Consider the following 27,522-nt stretch of genomic DNA (forward strand, 5'->3'; position numbering starts at 1 on the left):
TGCAATATAACCATGAAAGTGTATACTCTTGCATTGAAACTTCTAATTTCGGATAGATAGATAGATAGATAGATAGATAGATAGATAGATAGATAGATAGACAGACAGATAGATAGACAGATAGATAGACAGATAGATAGATAGATAGATAGATAGATAGATAGATAGACAGACAGATAGATAGACAGATAGATAGACAGATAGATAGATAGATAGATAGATAGATAGATAGATAGATAGATAGATAGATAGATGGATATAGGTCAATGCCATTCATTGCCACTGAGGGGCGCTAGCTGACCTACATATTCAGAGTCACACAGCAGCAGGCTGCAGTTTGTTGCTGACTGAATGTTATAGAACTTCTTGTTGCGCAAAAATTGAGGAGCTTATACAAGAAAAAAAAAACAACAAAAAAAAAAAAAACTTCACCTTCAAACGCACAGTGAGCCTATGGTTTTAAAAAAACACGAAAACATTCATACATGCTGAAATAATCAAATATAGGATTGACCTATATATAGGAAAATATAGGAAAAATCTAAGTTATGGTCGAGGTTGAGTGTTTGCATGCAGCTCGCTCCGACAGCACGTTGTTTGCGTGACATGGGTTTAGTTGGGGCATCTATCAACGGTTTCCTTTGGCACATAGGCTTTAAACTTGACACTTGCTTGTTGTTTAGCATGTCAGTGTGTCTCAGTTTTTGAGCCTTCCGATTTGGCAGCCCCTGCCTGCCTGTCAGAGAACAAGCAGTCACGGTGAGCCACGCCTATTGTCCATGTGCTCCATCCTCCAATCTCTCCATCCCCCGCGCGCACCACACCACACGCGCTCGGTGTTTTGCATAAAATGTGTATCAGTAGGGCAGCGCGCGCTCCACCGGCACATGCAGAGCGCACATGTTAGCGTGGCTTTACTGAACACATCCACCACGGTCGAATAAGCGCATCAAACTCCCCTCCGCTCCACATCCCCGCCAATGAAAACGCACAAAAGCGTGAAGGAGAGAGAGAGAGAGAGAGAAAGAGAGGGACTCCGCGAGATTACAAAGAGTGAGAGCCAAATCCCACACAAACACACACAACACAAATTGGGCGAAGAGGAAAAGGCGGTCACATTTTCCTACTCACCTGCAAAAACGTGATTTGTATCAGTGGGTGTGTATGTTGGCTGACACCGCTCACGGATGTGCTGACTCTACTTTCTTGGAATTCTTGACAATCTTTTAATCTCCGCTCGTGCAACACATCACACACGCGCTCGAGCACAGGTATCTTTGAGAAGCCTGAACTCACCTCTTGTCAGAACAGAACTGAGCACCGACAGGAAAACATCTCTCTGCAATTTACTGGGAGAGACAACTTTTAAGCGCACTTTACTGGAACACATTTCCACCACTTCTTCCATTCCTATTTTTTTTTGCGCTCCATGGAGCAGGTGTTTTTACGCAAAGCTGTTTTTTGACTTTCTCACCTGTCTCCAAAAAATACTTTTGCTCCAGTTTTAAGTAACATTCACGGATCTTCAAGTAAAAGTGATCGACATCAGCAGCAGAAATATGGATCACAGCCCCGGTGGTGGTAAGTTTAACTGTTTGACATTATAACCATTATAACTGCAATGTTGATTTATAGATATAAGAGTGATTAACGGGTCATTGTTTAGCGTTTTCATTCAGTTGCCAATGATTAATAGGTCAATTGGTCAACTTTTCTTGCTTTTAAATGTGCTTTATAAATAAATTTGGAATTTGGATTGGAATAGGAGACAACTATATAGCTGATTCAACTTAAACCTTTAATATAACTTTAATTTAAATGTTAAAAAGTGCCATTTCCATATTATCTGACTGTGTAAAACACTTAAACCTCCAGTTTTATTTATATGCATAATTGGCAAGTATGTGAAACCTGAGTTCTTACATGCATCAATAGGTGCACGAAATACAGTTTTTCATGCAAGTGTTGTTTTTAATGGGTTTTTTTTTTTAAACTGGGCTCATGCACGAGTTTATTCTTTGGGCATTTAATCATCACATCAGCTTGTTCCTAAATTCAATAAAAAACGCAAAGTAAGACTTTACGCAAACGCAGAGCCTGGGCTGCATGGTTGTAGGACTGAGGCTGGCCACTTCCTGTTTCTCTCCATGAAAACAAACTCACGTGGAGCTACAGTAGGCTTTACTGGCTGTCAATGCAATCACAATCTTTCAGAGCCAGAACTTTAACTACCCATACTAAAACACTTTATCATCTCACTGGGGGAAAAAAACATTGTTGTAAAGGGTGTGTTTGTTTCTACTATCAAGGTTATATGAAGTGCCTGCAGCATAAAAGTTGATAACAGCAGGACTTCCATCCTTTAAGTGGCATTAAGGCAGTGCTTTCTCGAGGTCAGCCAAAGGTGTGGATGCTTTCCTCTCTCCTAATTGAAGGTGAATCATTTACAACAGAGACAGTCACGTTCCAGCACAGGTGATGGGTGCACCCTGTGTGCACAGTTACTGGAGTCAGAGGGCAGCAACACTAAACCCTCTCACCTAGTTATTATGACTTAGTGTTCATGTTGATAAAGTATAGGCCAGTGTTTGTTTAATGAGTAATCATAGATAATAGCTGTAGTATTAGTCAGCCAATAAAGATGAAGGCTGCATGCTGGGCTGCTCTGCTAGTATTTGATGTTTGGCATAGTGGTGGGGCTTTTATTTGATTGTATTTTACAGTTTATATAATTGCTTATTTTCTATTTGAATGGCAGTGCATTTTTTTTTGTTCTTGCTCTCGCTGATCTAAATCTAAATGACCGCCTTGAACTGGTTTCCCTGACCTTTAATGTTTCAATAAGTTATTGGAATGCACATGACTTCATTTCACTCAGGAGGACGGCGTATACAAAGCTCATAAACATCATCGTAACTTGGCAAAAATATGGCTGCAGTGGTGGGCTGTAAGGCTCATAAAGTCTAGATCAAATGAGATTGTATGTGTGTGTGTGTGTGTGTGTCTGTGTGTGTTTGTGGTGTGTGTGTTGACACAGAGCCCTCATTTCTCCTGCAGAGATGACTGTGTTGTGGGGTTGCAATGCAAATGCAGAATTCATCCAAACATCATTGTCATGATTCATTCATACAATTGCATTTCTTATATACCATATAACTACAAAATAGACCCAAATACATCATATGCTGACATGTACTGTCATAACGGTTGGTCTATTATGTATTCCTTCCCCTTATAGATGTAATTTATAGGGGAGTTATGAAACTTGTACATCCTTGTCCTCATGTAAAGGGGTCAGCTGTACTTCCATGTGGGAGTCAGCTGCAACAAGAAGCCTATTTAGTCTTTCATGACACAGATATTGACTTGCTCAGTTGCATTAGGCCTATAACTAGATTACATTTAGCTGTCAATTTAGCTGATACAAATTAGGCCAAATTGAAATTCCCCACTGTCTGCATAACTTCCTGCACTGTATGTTCCCACTCAATACAGTATACCTCCTCTGACTCTCCCCTGGTGGATGTTTTCTGCAAAGCAATGGAAAACTGAATTGTTCACCTATAAATATGATAAAGGGAGATTTTAAGAAAACAATATAAACTGTAGACCTATATTAAACATACTAATTCACCAGAATATATAGTGATTTGATATTAGAGAGGAATGTTATCATATTCATTTCCTCAATCCATGATTGTCAGAGCGCGCAGTGCCAGGCATGAAGCCATTTTTAGCCACAACAACCATAAAACCCAGCTTATTAGACTACTGATTTCAAGCTATACTTTGGTGTTTATAAATGATAAATAGGATATCCACTGTAATATATAGTTCCTGCATGAGCCAGAGTGTGCGATGCAGCATCAGTTTGGAGAGATACTGGAGGCGCGTACATATAATCTATCAAGTTCCTGATATTGACCTCACACAAGCCTGAGTTAATGAACTGCAAACGCCCAAGTAGTGCTATAACAGATTGGCCAGAAGCACAACTCTTTATTGGCCATATAGCCTACATAGCATAATAAACTCTGCATTGCTCTTATAGGGAGCAAAGCCATATGCCATATTTATAAACTTTACTCCACAAGGGCAAACAAACACTATGGTCACCTTGGTGGAGGTTTTCTGCAAAGGAATGGACAACTGAACCCATATTCTATAAATATGATAAAGGGAGATTTTAAGAAAACAATATAGACCTATATTAAACATACTAATTCACCAGAATATATAGTGATTTGATATCAGAGAGGAATGTTATCATGTGCATTTCCTCACATGAAGTGATAGCCTATACTTGACACAGTGCTGCTGGTGCTGCTGCTGGTGCACAGTCAGACCACCCCACCGCATAACATGCTGCTCTATTTAATTTGGCTCTTTAATTATAAGCCCCTGGCGGGCTGTTCTGTAGAAAGCTCTGGCTGCTGGCTGGAGCTCAGCTTCATGTCTTCCCACTGAACGCTACGTCAAAAAAGCCTCCTCACGTGGCTCCCCTCGCAGAGCCGCGTGCGACGCGTGAGATACCCGCGCCCTCCTCCCGCCTCCCCGTCGCTCCGCTCTCTCTCACGGACGCTCTCTGTGCTGACGCCGCCTGCGGTTATGATGGTGAGCTTGGTCAGTGGGTCAGCGATTCCATGCATGCGCGTTTTTCTCTCGTCACGTTTTGCCGCCACATGCGCCCTTTTTGCTTGTATTGAAAAGCCCCCACCCTCCCATCATCTCCCATCCAACACAACATCTCTCCTCTCATCCTCTCTCAAAACGATGCTGTAACAGAGAGAGTGGATTAGAAACACTAAGAGAGGATGCATCTCTGCACAATCCAAATGCAAAAAGATGTTTTTCAATCCATGACTGATAGACATAAATTTATACATAATAACAAAAAACAAAACAAATGGTAAAACATAACAGGTAATGTCTTTAACGTGTCTGTAAAACACTGTTCCAGCTCTGCTTGGTATGGTAGGATTTTGGCATCTTAATAGAAAATGCCTTCAGTTGTTTGCTTCTTCTTAAAAACTAAATATTCTCTTCTTGCATTTGGCAAAAAAAACCCCACAAAGGAACAAAATGCTGCTAAAAAAACAACAACCACAACTTAAGAGACGTAATGCAATAGTGCCAATGTTTTTGAACTTTTTAGCTATTACAATATCCAGACAGTCAAGCAAGCAAACAGTGCCAGGCATGAAGCCATTTTAGCCACAACAACCATAAAACCTAGCTTATTAGACTACAGATTTCAAGCCTGAGTTAATGAACTGTAAACGCCCAAGTAGTGCTATAACAGATTGGCCAGAAGCACAACTCTTTATTGGCCATATAGCCTACATAGCATAATAAACTCTGCATTGCTCTTATAGGAAGCAAACCATATGCCATATTTATAAACTTTACTCCACAAGGGAGTCACCTTCACTGTAAGCTATACCTGTGGCTGTCTCTCCATGTCCTGCATTATAAGGTGAACGAGTGAAAGTAAAGAGATAAAGGACACGAGCGGAACAGGGAGGAGAGGAGCTGCTGTGTTCAGTGCTCACTGCTCACGTTTCTCTCTGCCCTGCCTCCAGTCCCAGGAAAGATTAGTGTTTGCACGGGTAGGCTAAGCTTAACATGGGCGTTGAGGGAGGAATTTCATGCAGTTTGAAATAACTGAATACATGTAAAACAACAAGCTGCCAATGCAAAGAATAAAAACAGTAATGCTATTTTTATTCATATTATTTTAGATACTTAAATGCTCTGCAATGTTTGCATTAAAAATATAGAAAATGGCAATATCATGCTATGTTTTCCCTCTGAGGACTGATAACATCTTATGTGGTATTTGACCATGGTAACCTTTTGACTGTGACACGTGTAGGTTTTATTGCATCCGTCCAACACTACTCGAAAGCAGCAGACTGTAAACCTGGATTGTTAATTGACAGAGTTTACAGCACACAGTGGCTCTGTAGGGGTCATTCATAAACACTTACTGTACATGTGAGTCTCCAGGTGGACATGCAATGTGTGTGGGTGGAGTGGAGTGGGGGTGGGGCCATGACTGTCTTGCATGTACAGCTCAGGAAGAGGTGAGGCTCAGGCCTGCAGTCTGCTGGTTCTGTCTCTGGCATGAGTCAACAAACGGCCAACACGTGCTGGGTGAGGGATTATCAAAATATTAGAAGGCTGAAACAAATACCTTCATGTGCAGCAACACAGGCCTATACTGCACTTATGCATGATTTCCATATACAAGGCTGCATGAATTGGTTAAACCACTGCACCATGGCACAAATGTTGGACACCATACAAATGTTGGAAATGTCTCAGGTGCATGTCCAAGTCAATAATGAATGACCTTTTAAATTGGACCCATAATTGCTTAGGTTATAAAATATATATTTCACTTGGTTTGCATATAGTTTGTCATTCTGAACGTCTTTCTGCTGGACATACTGAATTGTTAGTATGTCCATACAGTTGAAAGGCTTTTCCTTTTGCAAAAACGTGACTCACATTCTCCAACTGGTTGAGTAGCGCATGAACAGCAGTGGCAGCAGAGACTTGGTGCCACCAGCTTCCCAGTCAACGTGTGTTTGTAAACACAGATCTGACTTTGAGATTACTGCGTAGTTCAACACGAGACTGCGGATTTGGTTCCGGCAGCAGTAAACCGTGTCAGGAGTCCATGCATGTGAGGCGGTGGTCAGGTGTCGTGCTGTTTGCTGTGCGCGCTGGGCACGGTGCCAGGGGAGCGAGGCTATTATTGGAGAGGAGGAGGCAGCAGACCCTGCAGACACGTGAGGAGGCCGTGTCTCAGCTCATCCACAACGCATGACTGGAAGAGAGAGGGAGAGAGAGAGAGAGAGAGAGAGAGAGGGGGGATGCGATATGGAAGCGAAACTTCAGAAACAACCACATCTGAACGACAAAAAAAAACCCCATTCCTGCGTATTTACGCAGTGCCAATATGAATGCATAAATGACGCATTAGCATGACGCAGGGATTCTTTACAAAAAAGGTATTACTTTTCGTTTGCTGCTTCTACTGGAAGCCATGTATGCTTTGTTGCTGTGCTACCAGCAGTATTTTTAGCGCCCACTTTTCCGCTTGAGCGCAACATCACGCCTGTTGCACTCAGGATGAGGCAACGACGCAGCAAATTCTCAGAGCTGCTCGCTGCATGCTCAGAACTTGTGCAACATTACTTCACATCAGCACACCCAAAGACGCAGAAAAGATATATGGATGGCCAACTTTAGTTCATGATGCAATTTATAATTCAACAGCCAACAATTACATGTATAGGCCTATGGCATACAAAATAATAATGCTACTTTTTTGTCAATATCTGAGTTTGAATTCAAATTTGTAGAGCTGCAATGATTAATCGATTAGTTATCAACTATTAAATTAATCAGCAGCTATTTTGATAATCGATTATTTTTTTAAGAATAAAAAAGTAAAAATTCTCTAATGTCCTCCGTTCTTTTCCTTGTCTGCAGGAGTTATCCTGTATGCGGGTTCCTCTGGCAGCTCCAGCTCCAGCTGCAGCCCCAGATCCGGCAGCCCCGGCAGCCCTTCCAGTGGCTACCAGACACAGTCACCTTCTATGCACTCCCAGCCCTCGTCTCCAGAGGAGGTTACCTTCACAGAGATTGGGGCGTTGAAACACAGGGCAGCTGGGTGCACCACCCCATCCTCCAAACTGATATTCCAGTTCCCAGAGGTCTACAATGCCCCCCTAGCAGCGGCAGCCACTCCACAGAACACCTATGCACATCCCATCGCAGGAAAGAGGCCCTACGGGTTCACGGGAACTTTCACAAGTAAGTGTTTTCCTCACTGTTGATATGCATAAAGATTTGATGGAAGTTTTTTTTGCAGCTTATCTAACTGTCTGTTTACCCTTCCTCAGAGACGGGTGGAATGGTCCTGCTCTGCAAAGTCTGTGGGGACATCGCATCCGGTTTCCACTATGGAGTGCATGCATGTGAGGGTTGCAAGGTAAGCCCCTGATCAGATCAGAAAAAAATCATCTGGAGTGATGCAACAATGCAACAGTTGCTTTTGGTGCACCAATTCACGTGATTTTTTTGTTTTTATTGTTTCAGGGTTTCTTCCGCCGCAGCATCCAGCAGAACATCAACTACAAGATGTGTGTGAAGAACGAGAGCTGTCTGATAATGCGCATGAACCGCAACCGGTGCCAGCACTGCCGCTTCAAGAAATGCCTCTCTGTCGGCATGTCAAGAGATGGTGAGACATCCTGACACATTTTTTAACGAGAGAGAGAGAGGGCCCTTGTGCAGTTCATATCACAGTGTTCTGATTAGCCAAAGCAGCCGGGAAATGGGCGGCCCCGAAAGAGGCATGGTACTGATATGTAGGTCTGTGTGAAAAATGTAATGCGGAAAGTCTTTTGAGGTCATGGTGCCAGTAGCTCAGTCACTCACTTTATCAGCAGACCTGCACCTGCATTGCCCTTCTTCTGTGTCACTGCACTGCCAAAAACTACCATCTGGCCTCGTATCGCTCTCTTAAGTTTTTAAGCGTCTTTCTCATGCCCTTTGCAGCATCCTCCCACAATACTCTTTACGCTCTTGTTCAGCACAGCCCCTCCCCTCCATGTACCCACCATGTTCCCTCTTGCGTCTCCCTCTCAGACAATGATTTATGAGAAGAGGAGCCTTGAAATCCCCGAAGCTATCTATCATCTGGAAAACTGCAGCAAACACAGGAATTATTTTAGGAAATTGGAACAGGGTCAACTTGATTACCTTGTGTACACCCATAGAACATCTTACCGCAATTAATGCGGCAACAATTAAGCAAGGGATGCAGAAAACAGCCGTTGTGACGCACTTGATCAGACGTGATGCTCACATCACCTCGTTTTAGTTCTGATAGCTCAACATTGATTGATCACCTATCATCGCAGATGAAGAAAAAAAACAGCTGGGCTGACCTAGAAAAACAATACAGAATTGGGTCTTTAGTGTACTCATACATACTCATGACCTACTTGGTGCAGTTTGCCTGCCTTCTTCCTCTCAGTATGGTTTCTGCTTATCTCCACCCTCCAGTACCCCGCATTGTCTAATCTAGTAAACAGGTTGGTGTTATTTCTGCATGTGCTTGACACTTCTGGTGCACAGAGAAAATGGGGTGGCAAAATACGACTCGATGTGAGATCAAACAGTTAGGTCGACCCTTTTAGAGGAGATTTTCGAAAGCGTTAAGGACCACAACCTAGAAACCCCTTTTTGTTCTGCCTCAATCCTTACGAAAACAGGAAAACCGCACGCAACTGCCTGCAGCCCACAATAAACAGTACACCCTGATGTCACACCAGGCAGCTGTGTGACTTCGGCTCTGCAATATAGGCCCATTAGTAAGTACGCCGTTAGCATAATGGCACACTTTTCTTCTTCTAACCAGAGCATCATTTTTAGAGCACCATGGCTCGCAAGTCCGCATTTGCCTCTTTTTAACCATGATGAAAGGGATTAGTCTCAAGCCACATTATTGGCCTCATCCTCATCAAAGGATCCTGCTGCAATGAACAGATTACTGTATATTTGATAAACATAGCGAAGTCTACTGTGCCTATTACTGCGGCTTTATGTTTTTATGTAAATTGCTTATGTTTAACATATAACAGTACAAATATTATTGCTGCTATACAAATTTTCTGCTACATGTTAAAAAAAAGATTCAGATACTTGCAAAAGTCTTTGAAGCTCAACTTTTCTGCCTTATCTAACTCCACCTTGCGTGCACTCACACTCTCTCACTTTCTATGCATCACTGTCTCTCATGTCAGTGCTCTTCATGTTCCCATTACTGTCTTCGTGACTCATTTCAAGCCCACCTCTATCATCCTTCTTCCTCTCACGATCTCAGTGCCGGTGACATCACGCTGACGTTGCCCCACTGCCCTACTTACAAGTGGAAGGAGACAGAGGGGTGGATAGAGGAGAGGATGAGGCAGATGGTAGCAGGGAGTCTATAAATAGCCTCTCCAGCTGATGGTTACTGTGGGAAGTGGGATGGGGGAGAGGAAAGTTTCATCTAGCAACTTATCGTGATTCTCCTTGAAATCGTTCAACACTTTCGTTCGAGGTTTCGTGCTTTTGATGTGTGTGTATATAGAGGTGTAATAGGTAACTGTTTCACCATGCTTAGCTTTAATTTATAGCCAGCATAAGTTACAGTAGCAGTCCTGTCTTTCCTAAGTGGCACCACTGTATAGGTAGGACGCACCTGCCTCTTGACCTATAAGAAATACATTTGTCTTGGGTGTCATTTGAGTGCTAAAAAACAAAACATGCCCAGAGTAAGTGTCCATGTTGTCACAATGACTGACATCTGTCCTCCCCTTTTGTGTCTCCCTTAGCTGTGCGTTTTGGCCGCATCCCCAAGAGAGAGAAGCAGCGACTTCTGGATGAGATGCAGAGCTACATGAACAGCCTCAATGAGTCGGCTGCCATGGACATGGACTCGCCGCCAGTGAGTGAAGCTCCCAGCAGCCCAGAAGATGGCGACTCAAAAGAGGCCATCGGGGCCATCTCCAGAGCCTACCATGACATCTTCACCAGCAGCAATAGCAACAACCACCACGAGAGAGCAGCTAAGACGGCTAATGTCACTACCACCACCACCAACAACAACAACAACACATCCCACACCTTTTCTCAGGATGCCAGCTTTACCCAAGTCTCCTCTCACCCCACCTCCGCCCAGAGATACCAGTCTTGCCCTGTTACGTCTGCCACTCGATGCCCAGTTGCCCCTAATGACAACCAATCTACATTCCACAATGTGGACAACAATCGCTACACTTACTCGGTGTCAACAAATCAGAATCATGGTCAGTTTAACAGTATGACCTCTCAAAGTGGCAGTTCTGCCAATCATAACAGTTTTCACAATGCAGGAAGTACCCAAAGTCAGTCCTCCTGCCCATGGAAGCAAGCTTCAGGAGCTAAAGTGCTGGTAAGTGCAGGAAGCTTACTGAATTAGATCAAGACTTTTTGTGATATATCTTGTCTGATCCAACAACTAATGATTCTTTCTATGTCTTTCCCTGAAGGCTTGTCCTCTCAATGCGTGGCCTGTATCAGGCGCAGATCGCTCGAGTCAGGAGATATGGGAATCCTTCTCGCAGTGCTTCACTCCTGCTGTTAAGGAGGTGGTGGAGTTTGCCAAGGGCATCCCAGGATTTCAAGAGCTTAGCCAACAAGACCAGGTCATGCTGCTCAAATCAGGCACCTTCCAGGTACATATCAGATGATTTGTTTAAAATATGTGTTCTTTGTGAGCCCAAATGTATTGATGGTGTAAGTATTTGTCTCTAACTTGTCTTGTTTTTTTCTCTGTTTCGTGTGTGTTTAGGTTCTGATGGTGAGGTTCTGCACCTTGTTCAATGCCGAGGAGCGTACAGTAACTTTCCTGAATGGCCAAACTTACCCCTTGTCCACCCTGCGGGCCTTGGGCATGGGCTCTCTGCTGGATGCAATGTTTGATTTCAGTGAGAAGTTGGGCTCCCTGGGGCTGGAGCCTGATGAAATGGCCCTCTTTATGGCTGTGGTGCTGGTCTCTGCAGGTGAGAGACGCTTAATGAGTAGGAAAATATTGACAAAAGCTGCAGAGCAGTGACTTTGTTAATGAACAAATAATCTAGTAACTGTGTCTGTCAACCACTCACACCAGCATCTCTCTGTGCTCCTCAGATCGTTCCGGCATCTTGGACATGCGGGCTGTGGAGCAGCTCCAGGAGGGTCTGATCCGGGCCCTGCGGTCCCTGATCACTCGCCGTCGCCCAGATGACTCCGCCCTCTTCCCCAAACTCCTCCTGCGCCTCCCAGACCTGCGCACCCTCAACAATCTGCACTCCGACAAACTTTTGGCCTTTCGCATCGACCCTTGAGCAGGCCGCTTCTTCACGGAGCACACAGAGACAGACTGTTTCACAAAAAATATACAGAACACAACAAACACACACAGATATTATCTTCCAAAGACAGGACTTTCTAAAAATTGAAGAACGAAGAATTGCCCAATCTGAGGACTGGTTTTCAAAAGGATGAATTAGGGCAGTAGAGAACATATTTTTTACTCACTATTGATCTTCATGCTATGTTTTGGGACAACATACAAACTCATGAATGCACACAATACCTCTTGAGAGACATTGTTCCAGTAAAAACAAAAATATAAGTATCATGTAGATTTAGTATTACCCGTTTGGACGAATCATTTCTGCACACTTGCTCATTATATCCAGTGTACTTAAGAATAAAAGCCAGTTCACTTCTGTTTATTCCTTTAGCCGTACAGTATAAACAGGCCATCACAAAGACAGTTATTACGTAGGGACCATTAGTGATGATTGACGATGTCAGTCTGTGTTTAAGAGAAAGGGAACCTGTATATAATACATAGAGAAATCTGAAATATTAAGGTAATTGTGTATCACTGTTTCACAGGCATACCATCTGCATTAGTACTGGAATGAGACCACTTATTTAATGTGTCACTTGTACACAATAGGATGCATTCTTTCTCTTACTATTTTTGACTAATCTTCCAGAAAAAAATGATTGGCACACCTTGGGTTTAAATATGCCAACTTTATAAGTCAATGGCATTTCATATTCACAAAAACATGTCTGCGTCTCTATATATATATATGACAGCTGGACTGATGGAGACGCCTCATGCATGTTTGATTTTGTACTTCCTTTGTTTATTTTCGTTGCTGTAAATATTATGTTACCCTATTGTCTATGAATCAATGACTGAATTGATGTGATGGATCGGACAGATGAGTTCGGTGTAAAGAAGAATGTACTGAGCTTCCTGTATAGGTGGGGGTTTGGCTGTGCCAAGGGGGCTTTGCACAGGAGAATATGTAGTAGGGATTCTCAGATGCACTTCCTGCTATCAGTTGATGTAACCAACCAGCATAATCCCTGAAATCACCAGCACTCACTCCACATGCAACCTTCCTATGCCCCCAATGTTTGTCATACAAACACAAAAGATATTTTTGGGTGAGAGATCATATTTGATTGGTCTGCTTGTTTGATTATGGCTGATTGAGCACATCTTGTACATTTTGTAAATCTTTGTTCCTAAATAGAAATGATATAATGATATAAAGTTTGAAATATGTATAACTCTGATTGTGTCTGATTCTTTTGTGTCCAATGAGGCAAAATGCAATAAAGAAGATTATTAAATAGATATTAAAGAGTTGACGAATAATTGAATAGTTGACAACTAAGGAATTAATCAATTTATTGTTGCAGCTCTAAAGAAGATGTAGTTAGGACCACTGGTAGAAAGTAAATAAGTATTTTGAGGTACTTACTGCTTTTATTCTGCTTTATACTTCTACTCCACTACATTTTAAAGAGAAATATTGTACTTTTTACTCTTCTACATTTATTTGGCAGCCATAGTTTCTACTAGTTACTTTGCAGATTAATATTTCACATTAAAAACACATGATCTTAGAAAATATAATACATTGTTAAGATTAAATTAAACCACTGACCTCTTACATAAAAGCACTAAAGAGACATTTCCCCTCAAACTTAAAATTATTAAATATTTCACCAAAAAAAATATCAAAGATTAGAAAAAAGGGTCCAGAAAATAAATAGGTTACTAATTTGTGTAGCAGAGCTTTGATTTTTCTTCCTTCCTGTCCCATGAATCATCTCATGACCCCTCGGATTTATCTTGTAACCCTTTGGAGGGGCGCGACACCTAGGTTAGGAACCCCTGGCATTAACTACCTGTATTATAAATAAATAAGTTATTATACTTTCTGCACCTCAACACCAGCTATATTAGTAAAATGCTGCTTGCACAATGATGCATCAGTATTGACATCTAATAATAACATAATATATCCGTCACAGAGGACATTTTGCTGCAGAACAAGTAGGCTACTTTTACTTTAGTTGAATTTTGAATGTAGAACTTTTACTTGTAATGGATGAGTACTTCTTCCACCACTGGTTAGGACTGTATGGATCTCAGAAATGAGTAGCCTGAAAATGCAACTAAAAGTGTGCATTCGCTCATCTGAATAAAGTTAGATGCACATTGTCATTATCTAACACAGCTTTATACCCTGTGTGTCAGGGTGTGTGTTTTTCTTTAAGAGGGGCGAATGCCTTCGTAGCTAAAAAAATCTAGGTCAGACAGTATACAGCAAAGTAGTTCATTATCATTAATATAACATGTTGTAGGCCTACACATCTGTATCATAAAACACAAAAAACTACAGAATATTTTCAGGAACTATTTACTTCAAATAACAAAATGATTAGTAAATTAATCATAACCTTAAGAATATACTGACCCTGAAAGTTGGATGTCTGGAAACATCTTTCTCCTACCCCTGGAAATGTTTCATGACAGCCTACAGATGTGTAGGCCTACAACATGCTATTATGATAATGAACTACCTTGCTGTATACTGTCTGACCTAGATTTTTTAGCTACCTCTTAAAGTGAACACACATCCTAACACACAGGGTATATAAAGCTGTGTTAGATGATGACAATGTGCATCTAACTTTATTCAGATGAACAAATGCGTACTTTTAGTTGCATTTTCAGGCTACTCATTTTCTGAGATCTATACAGTCCTAACCAGTGGTGGAAGAAGTACTCATCCATTACAAGTAAAAGTTCTACATGCAAAACTCAACTAAAGTAAATATCAAAAATAAAAGTAGCCTACTTGTTCTGCAGCAAAATGTCCTCTGTGACGGATATATTATGTTATTATAAGATGTCAATACTGATGCATCATTGTGCAAGCAGCATTTTACTAATATAGCTGGTGTTGAGGTGCAGAAAGATAATGACAATGTGCATCTAACTTTATTCAGATGAGCAAATGCACAACTTTTAGTTGCATTTTCAGGCTACTCATTTCTGAGATCCATACAGTCCTAACCAGTTGTGGAAGAAGTACTCATACCCTCTGAGAAAGTTGGATGTCTGGAAACATCTTTCTCCTACTCCTCCTAGTTCATTATCATTATAGCATGTTGTAGGCCTACATAAAAGGCATAAAACATGAAAAACTACAGAATATTTTTAGGAACTATTTACTTCAAATAACAAAATGATTAGTAAATGAATCATATATAACCTTAAGAGTATACTGACCCTCTGAGAAAGTTGCAACACATCTTTCTCCTATGCCCTGGAAATCAAAGAGTAAAGTAATGATGCCACCTCGTGGTGAAATAATGCCTTCTGGAACCCGGAAGTGAATCGTTTGTTTGCTACTACTAGCATGTCATACACCATCACTTAGGCTAGTTATGTTTAATGTTATCATTTGTGTACGTTGTGTAACTAATATGGGACCGCTGTCAAACGCCACGGTAAGATATATCATATAGTTATCTTACAGTATAGTGGGGAAACATATGGTAGGATAGTGACGCATGTTTACAACAGGCTTTATCTTGACGTCGACAGCAGGTTAGCTTGTAGGCTAACGTTGGCTTGACAACAATAGCATGTAAGTACATTTCACCTTTGTACCTGTCTAAGTAAACAACTGAATTGACACACTGCCATTTATGCAGATAACCTAACACTACTGCCACTAGCAAATGTCGTTTTTATAGTTAGTTAACTAAATTACTACTATTATATCTCTATTATTGTACTACTACTACTACTATTATATCTCTATTATTCTACTACTACTACTATTATATCTCTATTATTCTACTACTACTACTATTATATCTATTATTCTACTACTACTACTACTACTATTATATCTCTATTATTGTACTACTACTACTATTATATCTCTATTATTCTACTACTACTACTATTATATCTATTATTCTACTACTACTACTACTACTATTATATCTCTATTATTGTACTACTACTACTATTATATCTCTATTATTCTACTACTACTACTATTATATCTCTATTATTGTACTACTACTACTATTATATCTCTATTATTCTACTACTACTACTAGTATATCTCTATTATTCTACTACTACTACTATTATATCTCTATTATTCTACTACTACTACTATTATATCTCTATTATTCTACTACTACTAGTATATCTCTATTATTCTACTACTACTACTATTATATCTCTATTATTGTACTACTACTACTATTATATCTCTATTATTCTACTACTACTACTATTATATCTCTATTATTCTACTACTACTACTATTATATCTCTATTATTGTACTACTACTACTATTATATCTCTATTATTGTACTACTACTACTATTATATCTCTATTATTTTACTACTACTACTATTATATCTCTATTATTCTACTACTACTACTATTATATCTCTATTATTGTACTACTACTACTATTATATCTCTATTATTGTACTACTACTACTATTATATCTCTATTATTCTACTACTACTACTATTATATCTCTATTATTCTACTACTACTACTACTAGTATATCTCTATTATTGTACTACTACTACTACTATTATATCTCTATTATTGTACTACTACTACTATTATATCTCTATTATTCTACTACTACTACTAGTATATCTCTATTATTGTACTACTACTACTACTATTATATCTCTATTATTCTACTACTACTACTAGTATATCTCTATTATTGTACTACTACTACTATTATATCTCTATTATTCTACTACTACTACTACTATTATGTCTCTATTATTGTACTACTACTACTATTATACCTCTATTATTCTACTACTACTACTATTATATCTCTATTATTCTACTACTACTACTACTATTATATCTCTATTATTGTACTACTACTACTACTATTATATATCTATTATTCTACTACTACTACTATTATATCTCTATTATTGTACTACTACTACTATTATATCTCTATTATTCTACTACAACTACTATTATACCTCTATTATTCTACTAGTACTACTACTATTATACCTCTATTATTCTACTACTACTACTATTATATATCTATTATTCTACTGCTACTACTATTATATCTCTATTATTGTACTACTACTACTATTATATATCTATTATTGTACTACTACTACTATTATATCTCTATTATTGTACTACTACTATTATATCTATTATTCTACTACTACTACTATTATACCTCTATTATTCTACTAGTACTACTATTATATGTCTATTATTCTACTGCTACTACTATTATATCTCTATTATTGTACTACTACTACTATTATATATCTATTATTGTACTACTACTACTATTATATCTCTGTTATTCTACTACTACTACTACTATTATATCTCTATTATTGTACTACTACTACTATTATATCTCTATTATTCTACTACTACTACTATTATATCTTTATTATTGTACTACTACTACTACTATTATATCTCTATTATTCTACTACTACTACTATTATATCTTTATTATTGTACTACTACTACTATTATATCTCTGTTATTCTACTACTACTACTATTATATCTCTATTATTGTACTACTACTACTATTATATCTCTATTATTGTACTACTACTACTATTATATCTCTGTTATTCTACTACTACTACTATTATATCTCTATTATTGTACTACTACTACTATTATATCTCTATTATTCTACTACTACTACTATTATATCTTTATTATTGTACTACTACTACTATTATATCTCTATTATTGTACTACCACTACTATTATATCTATTATTGTTTTTATAATTTTTGTATACCTTTACCTCTCCTGTGTTTCACTCTGTTTGCTGATGTTGCTGCTTTGACACCTGAATTTCCCTCCGGGGATTAATAAAGGTTCATCTTATCTTATCTTAAACTAAAAGTTTATTAGCCAAGTTAGCTAATTACGAATTACTAATTACTAGCTAACTTAATCAGTGCTTTTCTGTCTGTCTTTACTTCCTGTTCACCTTGTCTCTCCAACAGGTGCTGAGAAATAGAAAGAAAGAAGAGAGTTGAAAACGCCCCAGGACCTCAGGTTTGACCTCAAGTTGGGTGCAGTTTATCCCACTATGTTGGTGACAGCATATCTTGCCATCATCGTCCTGCTTGCCCTGTGTGTTGGCCTGGAGCTCACAGCCCGCCGCCTCACCCCACCTCAGTCTACTCCCTCTGCTGTAGCCAACCCAGTCTTCCGTCGCTTCCAGAGTATATTCCTCAGAGCATACCTATTGGCTTTGTGGGCAGACTGGCTCCAGGGTCCTTACCTCTACAAACTGTACCGCCACTACAGTTTCCTGGAATCCCAAATAGCCATCTTATATGTGTGTGGCTTGGCCTCCTGTGTCCTGTTTGCTCCCATTTCAGGCTGGCTCCCTCAAGTCTTGGGCCGCAGACAGACATGTCTTCTCTTCTGCCTGTCCTACTCTGCTTGTTGTCTCACCAAGCTGTCCAGAGACTACTTTGTTTTGATTTTGGGCCGCATCCTGGGGGGTCTGTCCACATCCCTGCTCACCACCACATTTGAAGCCTGGTACGTGCACCGCCATGTAGACGTCCACGATTTCCCCAAGGAGTGGATCCCCAGTACCTTCACCAAAGCTGCTACCTGGAATCATGGGCTCGCTGTGGGAGCAGGGCTAGTGGCTAACTTGCTGGCTGAGTGGCTCCACCTGGGGCCAGTGGCGCCCTTTCTCCTGGCCGTCCCCTGCTTGGTGTGCTGTGCCTGGGTGGTGATAGTAGACTGGGGCAAGGAAGAGGCCGAAGCAGGTCCTGAAGGGGACAAACAAAAACTGCCTCTTGGTACCCCAAATGGAGGTGTGACCCGTTTGTCTGCAAGGGCCCGTTTCTCACGCAGCTGCCATGATGGGTTGCGCTGCCTGCTGTCAGACAAGAGAGTCATGCTCTTAGGTGGCGTGCAGGCTCTGTTTGAAAGTGTCCTCTACATTTTTGTTTTCCTGTGGACCCCGGTACTGGACCCTCATGGGCCTCCTTTGGGAATAGTGTTCTCTTGCCTTATGGCTGCCAGCATGGCCGGCTCCTTGCTCTACCGCCTCGCCACCTCCACACGCTACAGGCTACAGCCTGGCCATGTTCTCTGCCTGGCTGTGCTGATGGCCTTCTTCTCCCTGTTCATGCTGACCTTCTCCACTACCCCAGGCCAACCGAGACCTCATGAATCCTTCTTGGCCTTCCTGCTGCTGGAGTTGGCCTGTGGGCTCTACTTCCCTGCAGTCAGTTTTCTCCAGAGCAGGGTGATCCCAGAGGAGAAGCGGGCCAGTGTGATGGCCTGGTTCCGACTGCCTCTGCACCTGCTGGCCTGCCTAGGGCTGCTGGCGCTTCATGGGGAGATATCAGGAACAGGTGGAGGGGAGGAGGGCAGCGGCACCAGACACATGTTCGGAGGCTGTGCAGTTATGATGCTGGCAGCATTGATGGCTGTAGTCAGTCTGTTCACTCTGGGCAGAAACGACACAGACCTGAGACTGGAAGAAACCTCAGGGGAGGGAGAGATGTTCTGAGGAGATGGACCACATATTAATTTATGCTCGACTGGTTTCGAATGTAATGTGCCAGTTTTGTGTGACTGCAAGTAGAGAGCTTGTGTGTTCCACTGGAATAGTTTATATTTTGCCAAAATGCATCAGTGAAGAAAATCAAAGTCCAAAGGGGGTGTTTTGTTAGATTCAAATTCAGTTGAAATTTCTTTTTGTTTTTAAATATGTTACCTTGTTACTTCTGTGTTATTTTTTTGGGAGAGACTTTTACTGATCATGTCTATGAAGAAATGCTTTGGGAACATGGCCATATCAATCATATATCAAGTAAACTGTCCAAAACTCTTGTATCATTCCATAAACTATGCCAGATAAAATGTTATTGCCTCATTGTGTCCACCTATAGGGAGATTGGGTGATGTGTTTGACAGAATATAATTAATTTCCCATGTATCCCCATGAGGATCAGTAATAGTAGTTCCATCACAGGTTTAAAAACAGTCATGATGAAGAGAGTTTACAGAGAGCTCAATGAATATACAAAGAAATAAGGTCATGACTCGCATGTAGAACAGTATCTGAATGTCAGTTCTTGCAGTACTTCTGTATGTTGTTGTTTTTCTCCAGCATCTGTATTTTTTATTGAAATGAGAAATCTACAGTTGGTCAGTTTTACTTTGAATGCTTTTTCTGCACCATAATTCAGGATATTTTCTCTGTATTGTCTTCACATTTCTGTGCTCTTTACACTTTTAAATAAAAGTGTACATATTGTACATAATGAATATTTATTTGTTTGATATAATCGGACATTCTATTTTGTGCCATATCGATGAGTTATAATATTTATTCAGTTGCATCAGTTTGGGTTCCAAATAATCCAAAGTGGCGCAATATCAAATATTTAATTTACCTAATTTTTAAAGGGAAATGTATTCCCATAAAGGCCGACCAAGTGGATTGTATATACTTTTGAATTTAACAAAACTTCTTAGCATTAAGTCTCATTCTGCATCAATTATTAATAAAATACAATAATATAAGATAAGATAAGATATTCCTTTATTAGTCCCGCAGTGGGGAAATTTGCAGTGTACAGCAGCAAAGGGGATAGTGCAAAAAACAAGATGCATCAGCTAACACAGTAAAAAATAAAAAAAGAGCTAAACGAAGTGTAACAAAATATGAACCATTTAAATAGAAGGAAGTATAAAAATAGGAGCAGTATATACAGCATTGACAATAAACAGACTATTAACAAAATTGCACAAGTGGAAAATGATATTGCACAGTGAGAATGAAATGAAATTCCACCTGAAAATATCAGGTTATTGTCAGTTTTTGGTGTGTAAGTGTTAGTGGTCTACTGGGAGCGGTGCTAGTTGTGGAGCCTGACAGCTGGAGGAAGTAAGTAAATATGGATAATAATGGCAATTCATTTTAAAATTACAGCTGTTCACCTTTACCGAAAAAATCCAACAGAATGTGTTTCAGGTACTTCAAATGCAAGAGGCTTCTTTAAATTCACTTAAAACATTTTTGAGCCAAGTTGTAAATCTCCCCCCTCAGTTTTTTTTGCTGCAGACCCTATTTCCAGATTTCTCTGGACTTCTCTCCTTATGCAGGCATCCATCCTCCCCCATTTTTCCTGCTGCTGTGGTACAGTCCCAGCTTTTCTCTATGGTGCAGCTTCACCTGGATGCTGCTAGAACATCTCTGTGTGGGTGAGGGAGGGGTATCTGCACGAGTCTGAACTGCGTAGTTTTGGGGGATTACATCACTATATCGTCAGAGGGTGTCCAGTCTGAGCAGCCCAAAAGAGCACTATCCATCTGAGGTCCTTTTCTCACAGCTGTCAGTCCTTTATAGCTCTAGACTCTGCAAGAACTACTTTATCAAGAAAGGAGACACCAGAGCCCCATTGACTGATTGGCAGACATAACAAGACGACCTATACTGCAGGACGACAGACGGGCATCATGACAAAGGGCAAGGTAGGAGTTTGCTTTAATGTCATTCAGTTAATATTATATAACAGTTCTGTAATTGGGTCATCTGTATGGGGCCTAGATTATTACACAACAGTCTACTCCATCTCTTTTAGTCTCTCTATTGTGAAATGCAGGCTATTCAGCTGTGAATACCACCAGATGTAATGCATGATATGCTTTTACAGTATCCTATAACCTATCAATGGTGTCTTAATCCTGTTGTCATTTTATGCTGATTTGAGATGTTTTGTGGTGTTTAATGCTACTCTATGCAGTTAGAGTGTTACCTGAGTTTATGTGAATGAAATGCGTCACAGGCTGTTTCACCATCGTGCGTCACCATGACAACCCGTTTCTTTCTAGCTCTACTAGGCTAACGTTAATGTCTCCTATAGTCCCAGTTTGTGCCTCTCATAATAATGTTATATGTTCACATAATGTTTAGTGTTTTTATACGACCTTCTGGATTTTTCAAACATCGTCTGTTAATTATCTTTTAGCCTTAACTCTGTGACCCTGATGTATGCTAATAGCCTACATGAGTCACAAGTCTAGGCTATCTGTAACCTGACTACTGTAGCCTATATATCAATGGGATATGTGTCAACCTATCAATCAAAACTATTATGTAACAGTCTATAATACACTTTTTCAAACTTGACAACATAAATGTTCTAAATGGGCCCCTTTGTTTGTATTTCCTGTTACAATATTTGTTATTTCCCATATTATAAAAAAGTGACATGTTTTTTTTTTTTTATTATAAAGCAGGCTTAAGTCCTATATAAATACTGTGAAAGTATCGAAACACTCAATCCACAGGGAAATACACACAGCCCGTATTCAGAAACTCTGCATTTGAAACAAGCTGTCAGGATTTCTGCCCATTCGTGATGTCACGAATATACAATATTTAGACCCTTGACACAATGTTAAACGTAAACATTCTAAATGTGTCCCAGTTTATTTCCTGGTTGCAGTGAATGTGAATGTCATCAGCTGACAGGAAGTATGCATCAACCCAAGCTGTTGCCTAGCAACGCAATTCTGTTGCAATTCTGTTGCAATTCTGTTGCAATTCTGTCAAAATGCACTAAAACGGAGCGTTTCGGACATACGGTGAATACAGGCATATTCAGACTGACAGTGTGAGGAAAATAAAGTTTTTTTTTAACATTACAGCATGTAAACATGTTCTAGTAGAAACACAAAATACAAGTATGAACCTGAAAATGAGCATATTACGGGACCTTTAAATATCAGTTGAAGTGTAGCCTAAGCACTGAAAGAAGTTGAACTTTCAAGATAGAGAAGCTCCGGCAATATTCAAGATTCAAGATTCAAGAGTTTTAATATGACTCACTTGTAGACCTAATTATCCTGAATAGTATGTATGCATTATACATTGTGATTCTTTGCACCACATATGTTTACTTTTTTTTTTTCAAGGAGAGTGTAGGCCTATGTGTTGTATCACACTAGTTAGTTTACTAACTCCTACTCCTACTCCTAGCCTACCTAAAGCAAATGCAACACTGGTAATATCTGAAACATTTTACAGTTTTTAAAGTTCTCCCCCCCCCCCCCCCCCCCCCCCATCATATATTACATATTGATTCACTCTCACCTAAAATGTGTCATCTTTTGTGCTACTGTGTCAGCTTGCACTTGCTACCAAGACCACCAATGGATCCACCAGCGGAGAGGCCTTAGTTTCACCAGCTCCTCCCAGCTATGAGGAAGCCACTGCGGGTATGACAACACCTTATCCTCCTATATTTCATCATAAAGTTAGTGTGTCATTATTTTTAACAAATAATGTTTATCATGTTTTGGGATGGTGTGGTAGTGATGGGATTGCAGTGGTATATATGTTGGCTGTTATGCATTGTACATTTTCACCACCAAAAAGTCTTAAATAAATGTGTTGTGTATAGGCACCAGTGCTCCTTGCTACAACGATGTTGAGATGCTCACAGAGTTCACCTGGGATGATCGCAACATCAGGAGGGTCTTCATCCGTAAGGTATCAAAAGCTTCATCAGCACAATAATGCTAATAAATATCAGCTCTGTTGTGAATACTATGTATCACTTATAATTTACCTCAAAAGAACATTTTTAAAGGCCTGACTAGCAACTGTGCAATATGTTTTCATTCTATGTTGCTTTCTTTTAGGTGTACACCATCTTGATGATCCAGCTTTTGGTGACTCTTGCGATTGTGTCTCTTTTCACATTCTGGTGAGTGTGCAATCTTTTTTTTCAATTTTCTCCTACAATATTGAATAAGTAATTCTGGGTAGTGATCTTACTTGAAACTGTGTTACTTTCAGTGATCCAGTGAAGGACTACATTCAAAGCAACCCTGGGTGGTACTGGGCCTCTTAGTAAGTAACAGGTTGAGTCGGTCTCAAGTCAGTAATGCACAGTAATACTCTGTACATTTTTACATATCTAACAATATTTCTGTTGTTTCACAGCGCTGTGTTCTTTGTCACATATCTGACCCTATCTTGCTGCTCCGCTCCAAGGTAAGTTAAAAGTTCTCAAAATTGAATTATCATCAAAAAAATAAACCTGAATCACCTTCAGGGTTGTAATTCCAAACTTTTACTCACTCCTACAGGAGACAGTTTCCATGGAATCTGATTCTGCTTGGCATCTTTGTAAGTATGGTTTTAATATATGTGTAATAAATGTGTAGACTTAATTTTGTGTTCTTTATTAGCAGTAACATTCATAGATTAATAATATTTGTCAATGTGTAACTTTCACTCCATAAATGATTGCAAGTTGAAAATGACCTAAAACAAATTTATGAATATATTTGACAAAAGTTAATGCTCTCCTGCAGTCATGACATTTTCCCATGACTATCATATATCCCTTTACAGACCCTCTCACTCTCCTACATGACAGGGATGTTGTCCAGGTACACTTTTTTTGTTTGCTCACAGTTTTATGTGACTGTTTTGTGGATTGTCTCTTTCTGCTTTCCTTACCTAGAATGATAAGCATCCATATAATTAGGCAGCAATGTATTTTCTTTACAGAATGTGAGGTTGTGTGTGTAGCCATTGATGTAGGCCTGTATAAAACTGTGTTGCTTATTTTGTTTTGAAATTCTTGAAACATTTTCAGTAAATTTTGTTTGCATGTTTCATTTTTTGAATAGCTTCTATAACACTAAGTCAGTGGTGATGTGTCTGGGCATCACAGCAGCAGTCTGTCTCCTGGTCACAGTCTTCAGCTTCCAAACTAAGGTGAGAAAAATTACATTTTCCTCTACTGTGCTTTACATATTATCTGATAAACTGAATGGATGATTGAGAGTAAAAATCATGCAGTTGGATTAACGGTTTGATTTCATGCACTTTCTCCATCCAGTTCGATGTGACGTCATACCAAGGCGTGCTCTTTGTCTTCTGCATGGTCATGTTCGTCTCTGGACTGGTGCTGGCACTCGTCCTTCCTTTTCAATATGTACGTATAAGCAATACACCAGTTGTGTGCCATGTAAGACTGAAATGTGAAAGATTATGTCAATTTAAAGTCTGACAAATATTTGACATGAGACGAATGCAAACTCAACTCTAAATTGAGATCATATTTAAGAATTGTACCATCATATGCATTCAGATGTTACATATTGGACCTTTCATGTGGTGATCTAAACCACCGGTTTCCAACCTGGGGGCCCGACCCCCACTAGGGGTTACCATAGCTTCACGTGGGGTCACGAGGCCCTCTTTATTTTAAGTGGTTTAAAAGATACAGTTGGCTGATATGTCAGCATTTCATTAATTTCTTTGAAGAGAATTAGCAAATTTAATTATTTTTAAAGTTTGGATTATTATTTAAGATATAAACAGAATAAAGGCATGGTGAAGACTTGAACACAAGTTATATTCACAGAGCCTTCCCGCTCTGCTAAACAGCCTCGTCCTGCATTAGAAAAGTACGCAGTTAAAACAACCAAAGAGCTGATAGAACAATAGCCAAGCATCCAGGAGAAGAAAACACAACATTTTTCAAAAAAGAAGACTATTAAGAATGTATGATTGTCAAAAATTTTAAAAATACATAATACAGACAGAGAATTGTATTAAAAGTAAAAGAAAATAGCATGAAATCTCATCTCTGATGCAATATTCACCAGAAATAATCTGCTCAAAATCCAACAAAATTGTTCGCATTACACAAACTTCCTGCAGTTATTGCGTTCACTATTCATATTATCAGTTGTTCTGTACTCTTACTGTTATGCATTGAATATAATATGAAATATCCACAAAATATGTCACTTGGTCAGGGGGTTATAAGTTTACTAAATGATAGGAAAGCGGTCCCTTAAGGAAAAAGGTTGGGAACCACTCATCTAAACACTAGCATCGCATCTAATCAAGTCATTTTGGCCATTTAGGTTCCCTGGTTGGATGCCACCTACGCTGCCTTGGGAGCCATACTGTTTACCATGGTAAGAATACTGTTATCACTGATAGTCAACATGTATGACCATTTCTACCAGAATCACAAATAAACAAAAAGATGTCTTACTTGCTGTTTAAATTTCTGTTGCAGTTTTTGGCATTTGACACCCAGCTCCTCATGGGGAACAAGCGCTACACCATGAGTCCAGAAGAATACGTTTTCGCCACTCTCAACATCTACCTGGATATCATCTACATCTTCTCCTTCTTCCTCCAAATCTTTGGAACAAAACAAGAGTAAACCATCACCTCACCTTTCTTACCTACAGACAAGGGATGGAAATTTAGGCAGACATGATAAGAGAAATTTTTGGTGATTGTGATGACAATGCTTCCACCTGTAACAGCGTTATTTTTGCCTGATACTGATAAGGCCACAAACACTTTGTGAATCTATTGTACAGCTATACATGTACATAGATGTATGTCCAAAACGTCTACAACCTTTCCCTCCTCTCCAGCATGTTGTGAACCCACACCACATTATGGGGTTAGCTTACTATAGGTTTACCAGCAAGAAAACAATCATTGATCTTCCTCCATTTAAGATAAAACATACTGAGTGTTCATCTGAAGCTGTATGGGTGTCTTTATGTCCATGCCTGCCTAGATATCACAAACAAACAATAGATGTCAGTGCTCTTTAAGAGGTATGTGATCTATAATCCATTATGCATGACTCTTAAAAAGCCCCATATGCCAAGTGTAGACATCCTATCATTGGGCTATTGCTGTGGGTGTTGATTTACTGACAGAAAGCACAAATTTAACTTAAAAAAAAATACTTTCCCTGTGTTTTCAAGCATATTCAATGTTGTCTCAATACTGTGAATTACAAGAAACCCCTTTACTGTTTTTGGGGGGTAGGTGACATGTTTTTTGGGGGGGGCTTTTGAATGACAATCTAGAAGTGTTATTTATTAGATTTGGGATGTTGTTTCTCATCTATGACTTGATTTGTTACTCATATTTATTGTGTATACTGTATGGTTTATGTGTTGGTTTTATTCCATTTAACTCTGAGGCTGTCATTCATTGCACTCACATTGTTGTATTGTTTATTGTTAGTATGTAATTTGTCCAACGTGTGTTTGAACCTGAAATGGTTTGAATGAAGATTGTTTTTTATCATGAAAGACATTTAGTTTGGACAAACCTTGGTTGTTGGCATTATAGGTTTTGGTCTTAATATTATTTAAACTTTTTGTGACGTGGTTTACATATGATAATTGAATATAAACATGACTGTGCCATACATGCATGAATTTACTGTAACTTTTGATAAGGCCTGTATTTGTGGAAGGGCTTAAATGCTATATTTCATGACATTTGAAGTTTATTTTTTTATGACAGAGTGATATATTTCAGAAAGTGTGTGGTATAAAATGGTGAGTTTGAACCTTGAAATGAATCCTTAAGTTGTCTAAAGTGGCCTTGGACTACCTTTATTTGATGATATTGATGCGGTATATTGTTTGTAGAGCACCCTGCATTTCACCGAAGCATTGGTGTTACTGTATTGATTTATTAAAGGGTGAATGTGTATGAA

At 39.5% G+C, this 27,522-nt stretch overlaps 3 protein-coding genes across 5 annotated transcripts; all 3 read left to right on the forward strand.

The window, feature by feature from the left end:
* Positions 1–864: 864 nt before the first annotated feature.
* Positions 865–13,188, forward strand: LOC119489534 (nuclear receptor subfamily 1 group D member 1-like). Of its 2 annotated transcripts, XM_037772090.1 has the most exons (9): positions 865–1,053; positions 1,504–1,581; positions 7,504–7,827; positions 7,917–8,005; positions 8,113–8,257; positions 10,398–10,996; positions 11,094–11,279; positions 11,396–11,606; positions 11,734–13,188. In XM_037772090.1, exons 2-9 carry the CDS (start codon positions 1,560–1,562, stop codon positions 11,928–11,930), a joined length of 1,773 nt encoding a protein of 590 aa, XP_037628018.1. In that variant the 5' UTR covers positions 865–1,053; positions 1,504–1,559; the 3' UTR covers positions 11,931–13,188. The 2 variants fall into 2 exon arrangements, with proteins under 2 accessions (XP_037628018.1, XP_037628020.1); XM_037772092.1 differs by lacking the exons at positions 865–1,053; positions 1,504–1,581 and adding an exon at positions 6,884–7,019.
* Positions 13,189–15,293: 2,105 nt separating this feature from the next.
* mfsd5 (major facilitator superfamily domain containing 5) lies at positions 15,294–20,281 on the forward strand. Of its 2 annotated transcripts, none has more exons than XM_037773837.1 (2): positions 15,294–15,417; positions 17,980–20,281. In XM_037773837.1, the coding sequence occupies exon 2, from the start codon at positions 18,066–18,068 to the stop codon at positions 19,512–19,514; it is 1,449 nt and encodes a 482-aa protein (XP_037629765.1). In that variant the 5' UTR covers positions 15,294–15,417; positions 17,980–18,065; the 3' UTR covers positions 19,515–20,281. The 2 variants fall into 2 exon arrangements, with proteins under 2 accessions (XP_037629765.1, XP_037629764.1); XM_037773836.1 differs by having other exon boundaries at positions 15,301–15,557.
* Positions 20,282–21,221: 940 nt separating this feature from the next.
* Positions 21,222–27,522, forward strand: LOC119490527 (protein lifeguard 2-like). Its single transcript, XM_037773981.1, has 12 exons — positions 21,222–21,484; positions 23,143–23,233; positions 23,419–23,507; positions 23,660–23,724; positions 23,817–23,870; positions 23,964–24,014; positions 24,110–24,149; positions 24,378–24,415; positions 24,659–24,746; positions 24,871–24,966; positions 25,907–25,960; positions 26,065–27,522. Exons 1-12 carry the CDS (start codon positions 21,470–21,472, stop codon positions 26,212–26,214), a joined length of 831 nt encoding a protein of 276 aa, XP_037629909.1. The 5' UTR covers positions 21,222–21,469; the 3' UTR covers positions 26,215–27,522.

Source organism: Sebastes umbrosus, chromosome 6, assembly GCF_015220745.1.
Source record: "Sebastes umbrosus isolate fSebUmb1 chromosome 6, fSebUmb1.pri, whole genome shotgun sequence".
Classification (NCBI taxonomy): domain Eukaryota; kingdom Metazoa; phylum Chordata; class Actinopteri; order Perciformes; family Sebastidae; genus Sebastes; species Sebastes umbrosus.

Coding starts and splice junctions, on each gene's coding strand:
- LOC119489534 (XM_037772090.1), top strand. CDS start 1,560: ATGGATCACAGCCCCGGTGGTG. Junction 7,828..7,916: donor GTTCACGGGAACTTTCACAA/GTAAGTGTTTTC, acceptor ACCCTTCCTCAG/AGACGGGTGGAATGGTCCTG. Junction 8,006..8,112: donor ATGCATGTGAGGGTTGCAAG/GTAAGCCCCTGA, acceptor TTATTGTTTCAG/GGTTTCTTCCGCCGCAGCAT.
- mfsd5 (XM_037773837.1), top strand. CDS start 18,066: ATGTTGGTGACAGCATATCTTGCCATCATCGTCCTGCTTGCCCTGTGT.
- LOC119490527 (XM_037773981.1), top strand. Junction 24,416..24,658: donor ATGACAGGGATGTTGTCCAG/GTACACTTTTTT, acceptor TTTTTTGAATAG/CTTCTATAACACTAAGTCAG. Junction 25,961..26,064: donor GAGCCATACTGTTTACCATG/GTAAGAATACTG, acceptor TTTCTGTTGCAG/TTTTTGGCATTTGACACCCA.